The sequence below is a fragment of the Callionymus lyra genome, chromosome 17 (assembly GCF_982586985.1).
Source record: "Callionymus lyra chromosome 17, fCalLyr1.hap1.1, whole genome shotgun sequence".
Classification (NCBI taxonomy): Eukaryota; Metazoa; Chordata; class Actinopteri; order Syngnathiformes; family Callionymidae; genus Callionymus; species Callionymus lyra.
This window is the reverse complement of record NC_141834.1, coordinates 9,586,651-9,605,211: the sequence shown is the minus strand read 5'-3', so window position 1 is coordinate 9,605,211 and position 18,561 is coordinate 9,586,651. Positions and strand designations below refer to the sequence as shown.

The following is an 18,561-nucleotide window of genomic DNA, read 5'->3' as shown; positions in this document are numbered from 1 at the left end:
TTTCATATTTTTGTATTTATATATTTTTGTATTTTAAAATTATTATTATTTCTTTTTTACATTTTTGTATTTTTAAAGGTTTACATTATCAGATTTTTGTATTTTTGTATTTTTATATTTTTGTATTTTTACATTTTTGTATTTTTACATGTTTACATTTTTACATTTTTACATTGATGTATTTTCACATGTTGTTATTTTTACATTTTGTTATATTTACATGTTTATATTTCTTTTATTTACGTTTTGGTATTTTTATATTTTTACATTATTATATTTCTTTTATTTACGTTTTGGTATTTTTATATTTTTGCATTTTTACAATTTTATATTTATTTTATATACATTTTGGTATTTATATATTTTAAAATGTATATATATATATATTGATTGATTGATTGATATCATTATATTGATTGATTGATATCATTATATTGATATACATATTTGATCTATGTTCTTTGTCTTTAGACTTAGATTGGGTCATCTTGTTCTTTCTCTTTATGTTCTTGTTTTTATTTTATTTTGATTTATTTTCTATGAAAAATTGCTTTTTTTCTGTGGCTATTGGAAAAAAAACAATTTTAATAAAGTTTAACCTTACCTTACCTTACCTTATATCTATCTATCTTCCACACCAACATTTATCCTAAAATAAACAATACTTTTTACACATTTTTAAATACATTGTTTTTTTATTTTCACAGTTAAAACACGTTATTTCCTTTAATCATTTTAAAGTCACATTAGAACTGCTTTTGGTTGTTCATTCAATTATTCAACTCATTACTTATGAACAGTTGAGCAAGAGGATGTGAGGTAAAAAAAAATTAAAAAAAAAAAAAATCACAGAAGCTAAAAATAGCCTGAAGTGGATTCCACCTTGTTTTCCCACGGAGTCTTTAAGGTGCTTTTTAATCGATGATGATCCAAGGGAGGAATTTGAAAAATGCTGTTGGATTTCATTACAACATGAACGGAAACTTGCAGAGGCAGGTTGATCAGAAGGGTGTGTTTGTTCCAGAGGACGGTGACACGTGCATACATTCATTTGCATGAAGTCACAGCTGTCAACGAACTATTCATTTTGTAAAGGTTATTATGAATGATTATTATTATTGCCCTACATTTATATAATCAGAACATTCCTTTTGCTACTTTATTATTTGTCATGTTGTTTGTTTGTATGCTATAAATCTTAGGATAAGTGATCAATGAATTGTTATATCATTATATTAAAAATAGAATTGCTTACATAGAACACAGATAATAAAGAACACACCAAAACTATAAACACCGGTTTATGTCCCTTTATCAACCTTCCCCCTTCAATTTTTGAGTCAGGAGACAGAAAGATGATCACATAATCTCCTTGGGGGAGGTAATGCCGCATGAATCATTCTAGTATTTCATAAATAACATAACATTCATTTGACCTTAGTGTTGTGTGAGTAATTTTAAGTTAACTTTGAGTTGTATATCTGCGTAATTCAAGTGTTTTTAGGCAACAATAAGAAAGATTTTGTCATTTACTGTAATGAAAATAGGAATTACTTATTTAGTAGTTTTATTTAATTATGTTCTTTATCATTCAACCTCACTCGGAAACCCTGAGTCTCACCAACCTTTATCTCGTTTGAAAACACAGAAAACAGCAAAAAGTCAGAATTCAAGACATTGCAGTTACACTGTTCCAACACTAGGGGAGCCAGAAACACTATTTCAAATCCTATAGTATGGGCCTTTAATAATGGGTTGAATTTAATCCTCTTATTTTAGATTTTGTAAAACAAACTATTATATTATTATATAGTATTTTGGACGAAAGGTGTCATAGTCTATGTTGTCCAACAATGAACAAGATGCTTTTGTGTTTTCTCTCCACAGATTGACCTTGATAAGGGTATTCCTCTCCGTCTAGAAAGCCGTCCAATCCCCTCCTCCTTCCCTCTGGCTGTATGGATAAACATTCATCCACCATAGAAAAGATTAGGCGAGCAGTCCAGGCTTATCTAGAATACGCCGAGAACAGACTGACCCAATGGGGGGAACCAACAGCGCGTCCTGGCAACACTAACCCCTAGAAAACGCCATCAATGCCAGGAACATGGAAACAGCGAGTCTGGTGGATGTTTGGGATGTTTATGTGGCGTTTTATCACCGGTGTCACAAAATCAATGCAAGCATCAATATAGTGATGAACTGTGTTTATCTGTTGACGGCAGGAAACGTGGTCGTTCCTGATTGATGACATGTTCTGGTCGGCCTTTTGATCTTTTCACCTTGAGGCCGACAGAGGTCAGATATGAACATAATCTGGTTGGAAACCTCATCTCCAGATGTTTTTTTTAAATAGTGTATGTTCAGTTTGAATCCTCTTCTTGTAAATAACACGTAGCAGTTTTAGCATTTTATGTTTTTCATTCTGCAATTACAAAAGCACTCAGAGAGCGCAGACCTCTGCCAAGTCACTAATTTACACCTATACAGTTAATTGAATTGACTTTAAATACATTTTAAAAGACACCTTTAGCATTTAAAATGGAATTGCTATCAAAATCAAAAGAGCCCACTGGGACAAAAGGTGGTAGTAGTGTACTTAAACGTTCTCAAATAAACCCAGTAGAGATGTGTACTCTATATTCTCCATGGTTTTTATAAGGTTCTATGACTTATTTTGATTCATTGTCTTCCGAAAAAAAGATTTCAGATGATCATCTCCAACAAAACCCTGAATCTAATCCTATTTTCCTTGATCCATTATCAATGAAATACGTCTTTAATACATTCATAACCCCAAAATAACCCTCAAGGTCAGGAGACGGCACAAGGGATACCTCAAACACATTTGTTTGCTCCGGGTCACCTTGACCCTGAGATAACACCGAGGCTTGTTAAGCTTGTTTTTCTTTAACAACAAAGTGCTGGTAGTGGACGAGCTGAAGATAAATGAGCTCACTATGAGCTCATTTGAAGCACATAAATTATCCATGTCGGCGAGTCATGTTAAAGTCACAGGGTTCTACTTACTCACTGATATGAAGCTCTCTAGCTAGTGACGTATTTACTGGTTTAAGATCATTTAATTGATCATTTTTGTTATTTGTCTGTTTTGGGAATATTTGTCCTTGAAACTGCTGATTACAACTGATTTATCTAAGTATTAAGTATTTTCTTGGACAAAATCATTTTTATTACTGTTTTTTTTAGCATGAATCAGCTTATTGTATATTATTTGAAATTTGAATTATATCTAATCCACTTTACCAGCTTCAATTGGATTTTTTTTCCCATCACACGATATTTTGGAAAGGAAATCAAAAGAATCTGAAGTGTAGTGAGCTGGTGTGTCAAGATAGTAATATCTCAAGACGAAAGAAAATGACATTCCTGTCCCCTTACATACTACTAATTCTTCTACTACATCTACTTCTACTACTACTTATTCTACTTCTATTACTAATTCTTCTACTACTTCTACTACTACATCTTCTACTTCTACTACTAATTATTCTACTAATTCTACTACTGTGTTTACTACTTCTACTACTAATTCTACTACTTCTACTCCCACTATTACTTCTACTACTACTAATTCTAGTACTACTACTTCTATTTCTACTACTAATTTAACTACTACTTCTCCTTATACTACTAATACTTCTACTACCTTTACTACTACTTCTACTACTTATTCTACTTCTACTACTTCTACTACTTCTTCTACTCCCACTGCTACTTCTTATACTTAAGCTACTACTTATACTACTTATAATACTAAATCTATTACTTCTCTTACTCCCACTACTACTTCTTCTACTTCTACTATTTATTTTACTTCTACTACTAATTATATTACTACTTCTACTTCTACTACTTATTCTACGACTTCTACTATACTTTTACTACTAATTCTACTAATTATTCTACTCCAACAACTACTGCTTCTTCTACTTCTACTACTACTTCTTCTACTTCTACTACTACTTATTCTACTTCTACTACTACTTATTCTACTTCTACTACTTGTTCTACTTCTTCTTCTACTCCAACTACTACTGCCTCTACTACTTCTACTTCTACTACTACTTATTCTACTTCTACTACTATTTCTACCACTTCTTCAACTCCCACTACTACTTCTACTACTACTTCCTCTAGTTTACTACTACAACAGTACTTCTACTACTTCTACTACTGCTTCTGCTTCTACTACTAATTGATATATTCCCATAACTACTTCTACTACTATTTATTCTACTTCTACTATACTTCTACTTTTACTACTTGAAAAAGAGGAACAATATAGTTCATTTTTCAATTAATAAACGACATATTTTCAGATATCTATACCTGGAGTGCCGGGCTCAGAGTGCGTCATACATTCCAAGCATGAAAGCCTAAAAAAAAAGCCACAATATTGACAATAGAAGGGGCACCACTGCAGAACCGTCAGCCATATGACCTGCATTAGAAAGGGAATGTTTCTGATAATGCGTGAACAGGAATGTGCAAAATGAAAGGTTGGTCGGCAGCACGAGTTAAAGGGTCATTGTGAGAGGAAATGTCGAAGTTAAAGGGAGAGTAATTCTCTGCATACTTCACCTTATTAAATATGTAGCACGGAGGAAATGTGTTCTCTTTTACTCCCCACCCCCCCCCCGACCACACAGTTGACAACCAACAGTCAAGTCAGATTCATACAAGCGTGGATTAATGACAATTCAGATCTTCACGTGTGACCATCAGCTGACCATCCTTCCTTTCTCGAGTCATGAGCAAATGCTGCTGTGACGGGTTTAAATATTGAAGACGTCTAATGGCGCTCACGTTCTTTTTTCTTTCTCATGACCGTAAGAGCTTGAAGTAGCATGTGCTGGTATTCTGCTCTGATCTATTGGTGGGCGACACAGGAATGATTTCACTTTAATATTCTTGTGTCTTTGGATGATTTAATTAACTTAACTCTATATTTTATTTGTACATCAGTAGAAGGGAAAAAAAGCAAAGTGTAGTAATGTATCTATATACAGGTTCACAAAATATATATTTTTCATATATGGAATGCTATTGTTGCCAGCCTTAATTACAACAAAAATAACAACCTTACTTTTATGGCCAATACTTAGTGAACAACTGGGGGCCAATAGTGGACTTTTCGCAGATTTCATGCGGCCCTTCGTTATGAACTATAGTATTTGACCAGAAAATTTAAGAAATAAATCACTCAAACTATATATATTTTAAATGTATGACATTTTAATGACAATATCAAGAGGGTAATACCACAAAGTCAAGCTGATAAAAGCCTCTGCTAAATCCTAAACACTAAAATGTTATATTCTCTGTCTGGTCGAAGATATAGAAGCTTTTATTTGGAGGTTCTGAATGAGATAACTTGGTTACTCTTTTTACATTCAGCCCCTCGATTGTTTTCATTCCATAAAATGTTGTCCTCCTTAAAAAAAGGTATTGACACCTAAATGTTATTTTCATCTTTATCTATTTATTTACTCTACAAATGCATATGTAGTGGCTTTTGTAAGACGGAAAATAATCCAAATGTATGTATGATGTTTGAAAAAAGGCATAAAAAGGTTAAATAATGACTCCTTGTTCTTCCTTATCGTGATTATTGTGTATTTTTGTTCCTCTTCCCTAGCGACACCTGCCTTCGTCTTCGCATTCACAACCTCCAACATCGTTCTTTGTCACGCAGCATTCTTGCCTTGACAAGGAAATTGTTTAATAAAGAAACAGTGAACAATCCTTTCATACCAGTTGCCAAGTGTGTCGAGTGCCAAGATACGCTAATCATTAAAAGAAGACGCTTTACAGTTCTTTACTTGTAGAGAACAAAACGCTTTTAAACAACCCTCCATGGAGCAGTACTCCCCCCCCCCCCCCAAGTCAAAATGTTGAAAAAAAATAGTGAGAAAATACAAAGTGAAAGACAAAAACAACCAATGACGTTCGTGGATGTGACGAAGAAGAGTATAAAATAAGAACAAGAAGAGGAAGATGGATAAGACAGTGATTACAAAAAAAGAGTCTAAAAATCCATAAAGGTGACAAATATGAAGATGAATAAATAAAAGGAGAAGAAAATAAAAGGACGTTAAAAAAATGATAAGAACACCATGAAGGAGAAGAAAACAACGAAAGAAAGAAGGCCAAGTCGGCTGATAAGGAAAGAAGCGTGAGGATGAAAAAGGAGATAAGAAGGAAGGACATAAAGACATCTAAGACCAAGAAGAAGAAGGTGAAGGAGAATAAATTGATGAATAAAGGGAGAGTAAGGAGTGTAGGAAGAGGAATAAGAAGATGAAAAGTAGGAAGTTGCAATGAAGAAGAAGACTATAAAGAAAATGAAGATGGAGAAGAAGGTAAAATAATAAAAATATAGACAAATTAGGACAAGAATAGAAAGATGGAGAAGAACAGAACTATTCTTTAGAGGCTTTTTTAATAGAATTTTCCATTCTTTATTTAATATGATATATATATATATATATTATTCATATGAAACAACAGTGAAAATAGTTTTGCGCCAACTGCCAGTCGACCATCAAGAGGAAGATTCATGTTTCAAGCAGAAAAAACATCTTTCAACAGCAGATCTACAATCCACCAATTCATCATTTTAAAATTACATTTCTCCTTTTCTAGTCATAATGATAAGTTTGGAGGCCACTTGTCTGTCAAACGCAGTTTCTTCTGGCAGCATGATTACTATGCTGGTGTCACATCCATAACTCTGGTAATAACCGTCCACAGACTGCGAGATTATCACTCTGGCGTATCTTCGTCTCCCCCCCCCCGTGGCGCCGTAATGACAGCACAGATGTTGCATTGCACGGCGAACAACGAGTGGCCAGGCGCCACGCCATCATACGCCGTGATCATCTTTATATCCTGGAGCCAATTACTTCCACGATTATGAAAGTACTTCTGTCAGCACCGTGCCACAGCACCTGGGGAACTAATTAGACTTTTTTTTTAGAATAAATAGGTGGTGATGTGAAGCTCCATGGTGGATTTATGTGTTCTGTGATTCAAATCTATAGTAATAAAGGACAAAGTGAAAGAGAACGTTGACAAATTAAGTCATTATAGCTTCTGAAAAAGTCTGAGGGTCCAAATAATTGCGCACCAGTCTCTCAAACTTAGTCCACGAGACAACATAGTATTACTCCGGAAGCCAATAGTATTACTTTGTGAGGTTCTGTAGTATTACTCCAGGATTCTCCGTAGTATTACTTTGTAAGGCTACTATTAGTCTACCAGACAACATAGTATTACTCCGGGAGGCTGCGTAGTATTAGTCCAGGAGGCTCCATAGTATTACTTTGAGGCTCTGTATTATTAGTCCGCGAGACAAGATAGTATTACTCCCGGGAGGCTCCGAAGTATTACTCCGGGAGGCTCCATAGTATTACTCTGGGAGACTTTGTAGTTTTACTCCGGGAGGCTCTGTAGTTTTACTCTGTGAGGCTTAGAAGTATTACTCCTGGAGACTCTGTAGTAATGCTCCCAGAGGCTCTGTAGTATTACCTTGGGAGTCTCTGTAGTTTTACTCCGGGAAGCTCTGTAGTTTTACTCCAGGAGGCTCAGAAGTATTACTTCCGGAGACTCTGTAGTTTTACTCTGTGAGGCTCAGAGGTATTACTCCGGGAGACTCTGTAGTAATGCTCCCAGAGGCTCCCTAGTATTACCTTGGGATGCTCTGTAGTTTTACTCCGTGAAGCTTCGTAGTTTTACTCCAGGAGGCTCAGAAGTATTACTTCGGGAGACTCCATAGTATTACTCCGGGAGGCTTCATAGTATTACTCTGTGAGACTCCGAAGTTTTACTCTGGGAGGCTCTGTAGTATTACTCCGGGAGACTCTGAAGTATTGCTCCGGGAGACTCTGAAGTATAACTCCGGGTGGCTCTGTAGTATTACTCTGGTAGGCTAGGTAGTTTTACTCTGGGAGGCTACGTAGTATTACTCCGGGAGACTCCAAAGTATTACTCTGGTAGGCTCGGTAGTATTACTCTGGGAGGCTACGTAGTATTACTCCGGGAGACTCCAAACCAAAGTATTACTCTGGTAGGCTCTGTAGTATTACTCCGGGAGACTATGTAGTTTTAGGGTCCAAATAATTGCGCACAAGTCTCTCAGATACAACTTCGAGACACATTGTAGGTCAGATTTTATTTCACCTCCACTTCTGATATTCCTTGTGAGGTTGCAGCCAAAAACAAAAACACATTCGACAGTAAATATTAAATAATTTCAAGGCGTACAGAAAAATAATTATACAAACTCTTAAGGCAAAAACATGGAAAAAACCTGCAGATATGAGTCGTTGCGATAGTTAGCGGAGAAGTATTAAGTCCTTAACCTTTAGGAAGACTTGAAAGGAAAGCTTGGAATGCTGGTACTATTTTCTTTGTGTTGGTTGATTTGTGTGCAATGAAGGGGAGAAAAATTGCAGACATTAGATCTTAAATGCTACGTATATGACATTCAACAAAGGCTTTTTTTTCTGCGTTACATTCTCACAACTGTCTGTAATCCCATTGCAATCCTTTAAGCGTGAGTGAAATTCATTGCGTTAAATCGGCGGGTGTCAAACTCAAACTCAAACACACCAAAAATAAAAGCTCATTTATAAAACTCTGTGTACCATGAAGAATATTTTCTTCTCCTAATCTTAACTTTTCAACATCTATCAACATGGACATTAAAATACTCTTATTTTTAATCATAAAATCCAGAGTTTAACACATTGTCATTAGATTTTTGTCCAAAGTTTGAGGACGACCAGTAGTTTTACTTACTATACCATCATCTACTTGATGTCCATCTATGCTCTTCACACCCTCATATATCGGTACATTTGGGTTTTAATTATAAATACAGCATCACTCAAAACATTAAGAGTTTGCAGCCATATTGGAACAGCTAAAGTGTTCCTCAAAAATTCAGCTTGACGCTCCATCAACACCTTTGAAAATATAGGCAATAAATAATGTTTTCATGGCCAATTTGGAAAAAAGTAGATCCGTTTCTGCACAAATTAATTGTATAGAAAGTCAAGCATAGGATGGCGGCCAATGAGAATCTCAAGTAAAGCCAAACTATGTTGCGTTAGAAATCCTCTGATTTCCCGAAAAAAAACAACAGAAAAAGTACCTTTTTGGATTGACTCATCCTAAGTGATTTTGAACTACACACAATGCATTTTGCAATACCTATTTTTCTTAGATGCCGAAACGAAAATCCATCTCTAAAAAGTTACCGGTAAATAATCCCATCAGATGTCTTTAGCTAGAGTCAGATATTTTGTGTTTTGACCCTAAACATTTTGGCCCAAAACCTAATAATAGTTTTTTCTATCCCCCGGTTCTTATGAGTACTGCTTTTGGTCGTCTTTCGTTACAATGAAAAGAGCATTCAAAAGAATAGGAGCTGCTTGTGGTGACGGTGTTGATGGGTGTGTTAAGAGGCCATGTTGGTCAGCAGTGTCCAAACGGAGCCTGTGTGTTCAGTGGTTTCTGGATGATAACGGCGTTCGCCAAATCCGCCTCCTCTAGACTTAAATCGTTGTCGTTAAGCTCTTGGAAAGAGAGGGATGTAGTCAGGACGAAAGGAGGGCAGATTCTGTGGCACCGCTTCACAAAGTCTTGCACATCTGCAACCCTATAGAAAAATAACAAAAAGGCAGGATTTAAAGACGAGTTTAGTGTGTTATTCCAAATAAATATCCGCAGCCATTTTCTTCCGTTTCACAAAGCGGTGATACCTTTAATCCAAGCATCCTCCAATACTCAGCTTCTTAAAGGCGTTCCTTTGATTCTCATTTGAAATAGTTGTATTTAATATTGCAGAAATTCTTTCATTTTGTCCAAAACAATAAAACACAATGGTTTATAATCCAGTGCTATTGATGCATTAATTTGGTTGTACTTAGTCCTCAAACTAATTTAATGAGGTAAACAGTGCTAAAAAGTCTAGTATAACTTTGTGAGGCTCTGTACTATAAGTCCACGAGACAACATAGTATTACTCCGCAATGCGCCGTAGTATTACTCCGGGAGGCTCCGTAGTATAACTTTGTAAGGCTACTATTAGTCCAACAGACAACATAGTATTACTCTGGGAGGCTCCGTAGTATTAGTTTGTGAGGTTCTGTATAATTAGTTTTACTCCGGGAAGCTCCGTAGTTTTACTCCGGGAAGCTCCGTAGTTTCACTCCAGGAGGCTCAGAAGTATTACTTCGGGAGACTCTGTAGTAATGCTCCGGGAAGCTTCGTAGTATTACTCCGGGATACTCCGAAGTATTACTCCGGGAGGCTCTGTAGTATTACTCTGGGGGCTTCCGTAGTATCACTCTGGTAGGCTCGGTAGAATTACTCTGGAGGCTATGTAGTAAAACTACTGTAGGCTTCGTTGTTTGACTCCGGTAGGCTCCATAGTATTACTCCGGAAAGCTCCTTAGTTATACCCCGGTAGGCTCCATAGTATTACTCCGGGATACTGCGAAGTATTACTCCGGGAGGCTCTGTAGTATTACTCTGGGGGCTTCCGTAGTATCACTCTGGTAGGCTCGGTAGAATTACTCTGGAGGCTATGTAGTAAAACTACTGTAGGCTTCGTTGTTTGACTCCGGTAGGCTCCATAGTATTACTCCGGAAGGCTCCTTAGTTATACCCCGGTAGGCTCCATAGTATTACTCCGGGATGCTCCGTAGTATTACTCCGGGAGAATCCGAAGTATTACTCTGAAAGGCTCAGTAGTTTTATTTCAAAACGCTCAATTATATTACCGTGAGACGCATAGTATTACTCTGAGAGACTTCGTAGTAATACTAGTAATACTGTTCATTGATATTTCGATTTATAACACGGCATGCAGTAGAGTTCGAAACATTCTGCAAACCAATCATTAAAGAAAAAATAATAAAATATAAAAACTAGTTTTACTTTCCATTCTACAAAGAAAAAAAGAGAAAAAACAATCATTTTGACACTAGAATCTTAATAATTAAAATAATCTATTAAAAGATTTATGCAGCATTAATATATATATGTATAACTATAACCACATGGAGTACTAAAGAATATCCTTTGCTGTGGTTTCTAGTCTCCATTCATCGTAAGCAGATGCTTTCAGTCAGAGCCGGGTCTCTGGTGATCCACGGTTCCTCTCAGAAGTACGGTATAAGCACCGGCATCTATTATTGATCAGAGCCCTGCACACACGAGTGATCCTATGGCTGCACTTCTGCTCTCACCCAAGGCAGCGAGGGGTTGCAGGGATTCAAGCCCCTCCATCCTTTAACGACTAACCCTGTTATATAAATGCTGCATCAGAGTTACGCAATCCCTCTCAAGGGATTTTATAGATCCACGCCGTTGCAACATCTCAGATTATGTTTTCTGCAGCCCCGTTCCCTGTGACATGCAGCCCTTTCGACTCCACTGCAACAAAGCCTTACGTAACCCCACTACCTCCCAGACCATGGGCTCCTTCTTGGAGGATGCTTGAGATTTTTGGAGCCACACCTTCGCACACAAACTCATTATTTGCGGATCTATAATCCGAACATATGGCGTTGCCGGGGGTGCGATGCTCACCGGTGCGATAGGTTAAACCTCTGCACCAACCTCCTGCCATCGGCCAACCAGATCTGCAAGGAGGTGACGGGAAGGGCGTGGTCTATTGTTACCATGGGAATAGGAGGAGACTCTCCATCCTCGTGCACAGATGGTGACCTGACCAGCACTCTGGGAGTAACGCTGGCAACCGACGGAAGACATAAAAGATGAAGTTAGACGATTGTTTTATTCACGTCGCTGAACAAATGCACATTAAAAAAGACTTTTGTAGTTTTTTTTCTTGAAACATTTCCCCCCCAGTGATTTTTTAAAAATGTAGAAGATTTAATTTCATCAGCCCCTTCTGCTGGCGCACGCCATCACTGCTAGATATCTTGATAGAGGGCGACCTCTAGTGGTAGCAAGCCATGTTGGCAGTTGCGCAATACAAGTCAATTATTAGACTTAGAATTAATTTTATTGTCGTTGCACAGAAAACACAGCAGTGAAACTGGCAACAAAATTTCGTTGCTTGGCAACCGTTAAAAAACACAGCAGAGTGAATGTATATATGAAAGTATAAATATAAATAGTGCAATATAGTGTAAACTGAATAAATAAATAATGTTTTAAATATTTCATAGAATTAATTTATATAAAAGCATGAATATTAACAAGTTAATTATACCGTTAGTTATAGATCAAGAAGCTATCGGAATATAAAATTGTTGAATTTCACATTTTAAATGTTTAAAGTTCATTTTTTTTTTGTTTAACCTAGTTTTTAAAGATAGGAATGTATGTTTAATTTTTTTTTTTTAAGATTGAATTCAATAATTTTTATATTGAAAGGTTGCATTAGTTTTTATTGAATACTTAAATTAAATAATTTGTATAATTTAATGTTTAATGCGTGTGAATTGAATAATTGAATCAAATAAATCTTTCAAACAAAGTTTATTATCCTGTCCTAAAAACGTTTTCCCTAAATTCAATATAATTTACATTTAACATTGTCTGTTTCCACTATTACTTTATATTGAATTTAAAAGGCTACAAATTAAGTTGAAATATTAAATTCATTTTTGAATTATCGGAATAAGAACATAACACTCTATGTGTAATTGTTGTTAATCTTCAAATTTCTTATTCAACTATTCAAAAAACAACAAATGCAGCCTCTCAATAAAAAAATTATGATTTGGAAATCATTGATACAATAGACATATTAATTCTCTACCTTGAATGTGTTTATTTAGTTAACTCTTACTCATTATGAGAAGATATTTAGTTGATAAAAGCTGGTTATTTTCATTAAAATGACCCTCCACTGATACTTTTAGACATTAATAAAATGAGACGTGGTGCTGAATTATGCATTAACGCAGGCAACTCTGATGAATCACTTGGATGTTCATGAATCTCTTTACCTGCCCAGCCTGTATCCTCGACCGCTGAACGGATGAAAGGCCTTCTTCCTGGGGACATAATTTTCTTCGGTCAGATCCTCAACATTGATCTCCAGCTCCTCTTCGTCGGCTCTGCTCTCCCACTCCGCCGGAAGCTCGCTGGAAAGGAATTAAGATCAGATTGGGAATTTTTGCAGATTCCGTCGGTGTGAGACGTGATTAACACTGATTTATATTTGGAATGTGAGACCAGTCTTTCCTTCTATGTGTGTTAGAGAACTATTTTGCTTTTGTTTAAGTTCAATAAAATATATTATATAAAGTAGTTGATATTTGATGGAATTAAAACTAAATTAAAATTGTAATATTGAGTAAAAATAATATTATGAGAGACCAAGAAATATAAACAATAAATAATAATAACTATAAATGTAAATGAAAACATACCATACATAAATACACACCAAACAAAAATTATACAACTTAAAAAATATTTTTTAATAGAAAATCCATTTTAAATTGTAAAATTTTGTAAAATATGGATGGATTTAAAAGATTTAAATAAACTGTATCAAAAAATTGGTTTATTCATTTAGGAAATGACAGCTGAAAAACAATATTAATTATATTTATATTCAATAATAATGCGACACACTTTAATGTTATTGCTAATTTCTTCATTTTAGCACACGGGACAAACAGCACAGGTGAGGCATGGGAAGTGATAAATGTGAGGAAATGCTTTAAAGCAACAATATGTAACATTATGACATTATTATTTTTTCATATTTACAGAAGTGGGTAAGAGACAGTGTCTTCATATGAAGCACTGTGAGACCTTTCAAGGTTACCAGGACCATCAAACAAATGTACATGCAGTAAAAACGTATACAATGAAACATAGAATTTACATTATACTAATTAAATTAGGGGCCAACACTAGGGGGAGCCAGAAACACTACTTTAAATCCATACAGATTGGGTCTTTAATGCTAACTTACCCTCTTTTAATGGCGTCCAGGAAGTCTTGGTTTTCTGTGATAGTATAGCTACGAAATTCCTGATCATTAACAGTGAAGCCGTCCTTCCACAGTCTCACCACCATCTCCACCTGCAATCATATTGTGAGCTTCAATACAAGGTGTTTTAACATATTATGATCAAATAACAAACAGCAGGAATTAAACAAACTTCAAAATAAGCATAAAAGCTGTAGCATGTAGATACACTTGTGCTCATAATACGTTGTACAAAATAAGCAATATTAAGCAAGAAACATTTTTATACCCAAGAAGATGTTCAACAAATAAGTTAACTGAGCACATGGATAGGTCAAAGGTCAGGCAAAGTCAAAATAGAGACTACAGTCCGTGTTCTAAAATAGAGACAAGTCGTGTCAAATGACCGGAGATGTCTGTAAACAGTATATGTTACTAAGAAGTAAGTGCAGTTTTCTTCTAAGCTCAGTAAAAAAATGTCTTTGAATCACCAATCCCATACATATTAGTTTGATAATATATCCTACTTGGTACTTTTACAAATGTACTAAAATTGAACAATTTAACATGTTTCTTACACTATAATAATAATATTAAATACAAAAAACCTGTGGAAACTTTCTCTTGACTTTGTAGCGATTTGTAAGAGGCAGAGACTTGCCTGTTAGTCTGGTGTAGATCTGAGCACAATTGAGCAATAGACAGTTATAACTTTGGTGGACTTTTTAAATGCAAAAGTTATACGTTTTTGTTGAAGTTCTGAAGGAATCAGGATGCAATTCATTGAAAGTTTTATGTAATCTTGCCTACTGAAGCCTGAAAATGCATGAAAATAAAAAAGTGCATATTTTCATGCTATATATTTATCCATTTTTTCCCAAGACATAGTTACATTTGAAACAAATAAAGAAAGATAATATTTAAACTGTCTTTAATATTATCTTAATCAAAATGATTTAAAATGGTTTATTTTGCTTATTCACGTTTGCTTATCTTCTTTTGTGTTAAAAAATATCTTTAACTTTTTTAATTGGACTGGATATTAGTTTTATATATGCAGGTAAAGAAAAGAAAAACAAACTCGCTGATGAACTAAATAAAGCAATATCTGCCAATTAAAAAGAAAATAGTACCTTTGAAGACCCAGAGGCATCGTAGCAGATCTTCTCCACCTCATCAAGCAGGTCTTCTACTGAGAAACTTCGGCTAATAGGAGGCTCCTCCTCGATCTTTTCACTGGCAGCCCTTTGAGGAGCAAGATGTTCAATTCAGTTAAGATAATTATAGAGGAAATTATACAATCAATAATGGACGATATGGTCAGCTACAACCAATTGACAAAAACAACATTATATAAAAAGTTTTAAAGTGAATAAATAAATACAATTAAAAAAACAACCACATTAGTATCGACCTAATTAAAGGTAATTTTAGGAGGAAATGGACAATAAAAATAACACAACTAATCGAATTGACAAAAATATAAACAACATAAACAACTATGAAGTAAAGATTTGGTTAGGTAAAAAGAAACGCTGAAAAAGGGGCAGAAATAACAACATCTAGCAGTGTGTATTTATAAGAATCTAGTACATCTTGATACAGGGGCAACAATACGAAATATTGTGAAACTCCAGAATATATTTGTAGTATTTAACTTGACTCTGGTGTCGCAGAATCTTCAGACCGCATGACTCTGGACAAAGTCGTAAGTGCTTTTTATTATTTTTTAACTGCTGGAGTCAACTGTATCCTCTCATCCTCAGTTGCCACCGGGATCCCACGGGATTTCCTTGTTCCCTAAGCTCCGGAGGACATAATGATTGCTGCCATCTACTGGCCTGAAGTTTCATCGCAAAAAAAAATTAAAATAAACAAACCCTGTTAATATTTGCATGTTCATTTAGTGACATCTAGTAGTGTGTATTTATAAGAATATGGTACATCATGATACAGGGGCAACAATACGAAATATTGTGAAACTCTAGAATATATTTGGAGTATTTAACTTGACTCAGGTGTCACAGAATCTTCAGACTGCATGACTCTAAACAAAGTCGTAAGTGCTATTTATTTGTTTTTAATTGCTGGAGTCAACTGTATCCTCTCATCCTCAGTTGCCACCAGATCCCACGGGATTTCCTTGTTCCCTAAGCTCCGGAGGACATAATGATCGCTGCCATCTACTGGCCTGAAGTTTCATCGCAAAAAAAATAAAATAAACAAACCCTGTTAATATTTGCATGTTAATTTAGAATTAAAAAATGGAAATATTTTATTTTACACACACGTTATTCAAATACAATACAATACAATTTAAATGCACCAAAGAAATGGAAATGTTTAATTTAAGCGTGATTTATAGTGATGTATCAATATTTGCACATCAAACAACAATACTTATTTTGTATATATATATATTCATTACAATTTGTAAGCTTTTGCAACAATAATAGAGAATCGTGAATACCATATATTTCTAAACTGTCAAGATCAAACTATAATAAACAAACTGATTTTTTTTTGCGGTTGCGTTATAACTAAATATGTTTAAATATCTTACCAGTTTCCATCCACACCCTCAGTGTCAGAATCTTTCATGGCTATTTCTGTTGTCCATCTTGTGAGAAAAAGAAAAAGTGTTATTACCTACAGCTGATCTGAGCAGAAGACAACAAATATCATAACATCAGACGACATATAGAAATCCGCCCATAACAACATAACATTACTGTGTCTTCACAGCTTTTAAATAAGTATATTTATGTGTTTTTCCAACGTGTTATTCCCTAGAAAATAGCTGCATGTGATGTTTAGGCGAACGTGCGTAAAGGGGCGTCACGACAAGCCACAAATGAAGCATCAAACCACGACGCAGACTATATGTACGTGAAAATAAAAACAACAAAACGCTTAAGGAAGGTAAAAATAAAATGTAAACAACGTTACCAGTTCTTGTCCGTAGAGATATTCCAGCGCTACACATCTGCAGCCATAAGTTTCGGTCGGAGGCGCTTCTTCTGTGGAGCAAAACGTGACGTCCCATGACGCTGCAGTGCCGTAAACGGACTGGTGTTGTCGTAAAAGGTTTTCGCTGAGCTCAGCTTCTTGGCTGTAATATATTTATTTTTCTTAAATTAATAAATCAAGTTATCAATGTAAAAAAAAAGAAGAATAAATGCGTTTTTTAAGTATGGTTAAAATTTAGACGATTTTATATTTTTTTCTTTACAGGAAATGTGTGTCACAGTTTCAAACCTAAATCTGTTTTACTGCTAAAACCTTATTATTTGTAAACACAATAAACATTATTTTAACTAAGCATTTGGGTTAATTGGGTATTTGTGTGGATGAGGTCGTGAGCATGCGCACTACTACCGTAACGCTGCTGCATTGAGTTGCGTAATAACGGTAATGTTGGGTCCAGTGTTATTTGAAATTGCTTTAACTATTTGACTGTAGAAAGAAAATAGTATATAAGTCATGTATTTAGTTCTTATGAATTACTGAACCTTTACACAGCCCTGACATTTAAAAGTCCGCTAGCAATAAGAATATGATATAATTAAATACTCACATAATTACATTTGTATTACGAGTTTATATTTTGGGGGCTAAAACAAACACATGAAACTTGATACTACACTTTCTATGTTTAATTCTATTCTATGTTTAATTATTCACATGCAGTATTTCCATTACTGATAACATAATTGTATTTTAATTATTGACCAAGGAGTGAATCATGTGTGCGACTAGTATCTAAAAACCCTTGCTAGTATGTATTTAATCGCTATGGTTAGCTTAGTTGGGTTAACTCATTCTTTTTTGTTTGTTTTTTTAAAGAAAAATCATACATCATTATTAATTATAATAGTTTATTACTATTAAGGTAAGGTAAGGTAAGGTAAAACTTTATTGATGAAAATTGTTTTTTTCCAGTAGCCAATACATACAGCAATTTTTTATAAAAAATAAAAAAATAAATCAAAATAAAATAAGAACAAGAGAAATAAACAGAAAGAACACAATAACACAATCTAAGTCTAAATATAAAGACATACACAAAGAAAAACAACAAAGACAAAGGATACAAAGACTAACATAGAACAGAACATCCAGATACTTTCACTCCACTCCTGCCCCCGAACTCAGAATTGTACAATTTAATAGCCCGAGGAATAAGGTAAGGTAAGGTAAAAACTTTATTGATCCCTTGAATGAATGAGTCCCTGAGTCTATTTGTTTTGCACCTGGGAAGGAGCATTCGTGCACTCATTCTGCTTCTCTGCTCACTGATGACAGTGTTCAGAGGATGACTGTCATCATCCATGATGGACAGTAGTTTGATCAATGATCTCCTCTCATTATTAATGTGTGTGGAAGTGTACTATTCATACATTTTAATAAAGAATAACAAAAACAATGACAAGAAAGTTATTAATATGAATAATGATACAAACAATAAAAATACACATATTTTAGAACCATTTTACTGTAGTATAAGTACAGTTTATGCAGTTGTGTAAAAAAAAAACAGGAATATTTTGTGGGGAAGTTTAAAAAAA

General features: G+C 34.9%; 1 protein-coding gene across 1 annotated transcript; it reads right to left on the bottom strand.

Moving 5' to 3' along the window:
- Window positions 1–8,167: 8,167 nt before the first annotated feature.
- On the bottom strand, window positions 8,168–17,038 carry ubxn2a (UBX domain protein 2A). Its single transcript, XM_087813084.1, has 7 exons — window positions 16,943–17,038; window positions 16,557–16,613; window positions 15,127–15,238; window positions 13,997–14,106; window positions 13,017–13,154; window positions 11,626–11,787; window positions 8,168–9,688 (listed from the first exon to the last, which is right to left on the bottom strand). Exons 2-7 carry the CDS (start codon window positions 16,592–16,594, stop codon window positions 9,505–9,507), a joined length of 744 nt encoding a protein of 247 aa, XP_087669210.1. The 5' UTR covers window positions 16,595–16,613; window positions 16,943–17,038; the 3' UTR covers window positions 8,168–9,504.
- Between the last annotated feature and the right edge of the window lie 1,523 nt (window positions 17,039–18,561).

What these genes read in the sequence shown, in the direction of transcription:
- ubxn2a (XM_087813084.1), bottom strand. Translation starts at nt 16,594, where the DNA reads ATGAAAGATTCTGACACTGAGGGTGTGGATGGAAACTG. An exon ending in CTGGACGCCATTAAAAGAGG is followed by an intron (nt 13,155 to 13,996) that starts GTAAGTTAGCAT and finishes ATTCCTTTCCAG; the next exon opens with CGAGCTTCCGGCGGAGTGGG. An exon ending in AGGTTTAACCTATCGCACCG is followed by an intron (nt 9,689 to 11,625) that starts GTGAGCATCGCA and finishes ATTTTTCTATAG; the next exon opens with GGTTGCAGATGTGCAAGACT.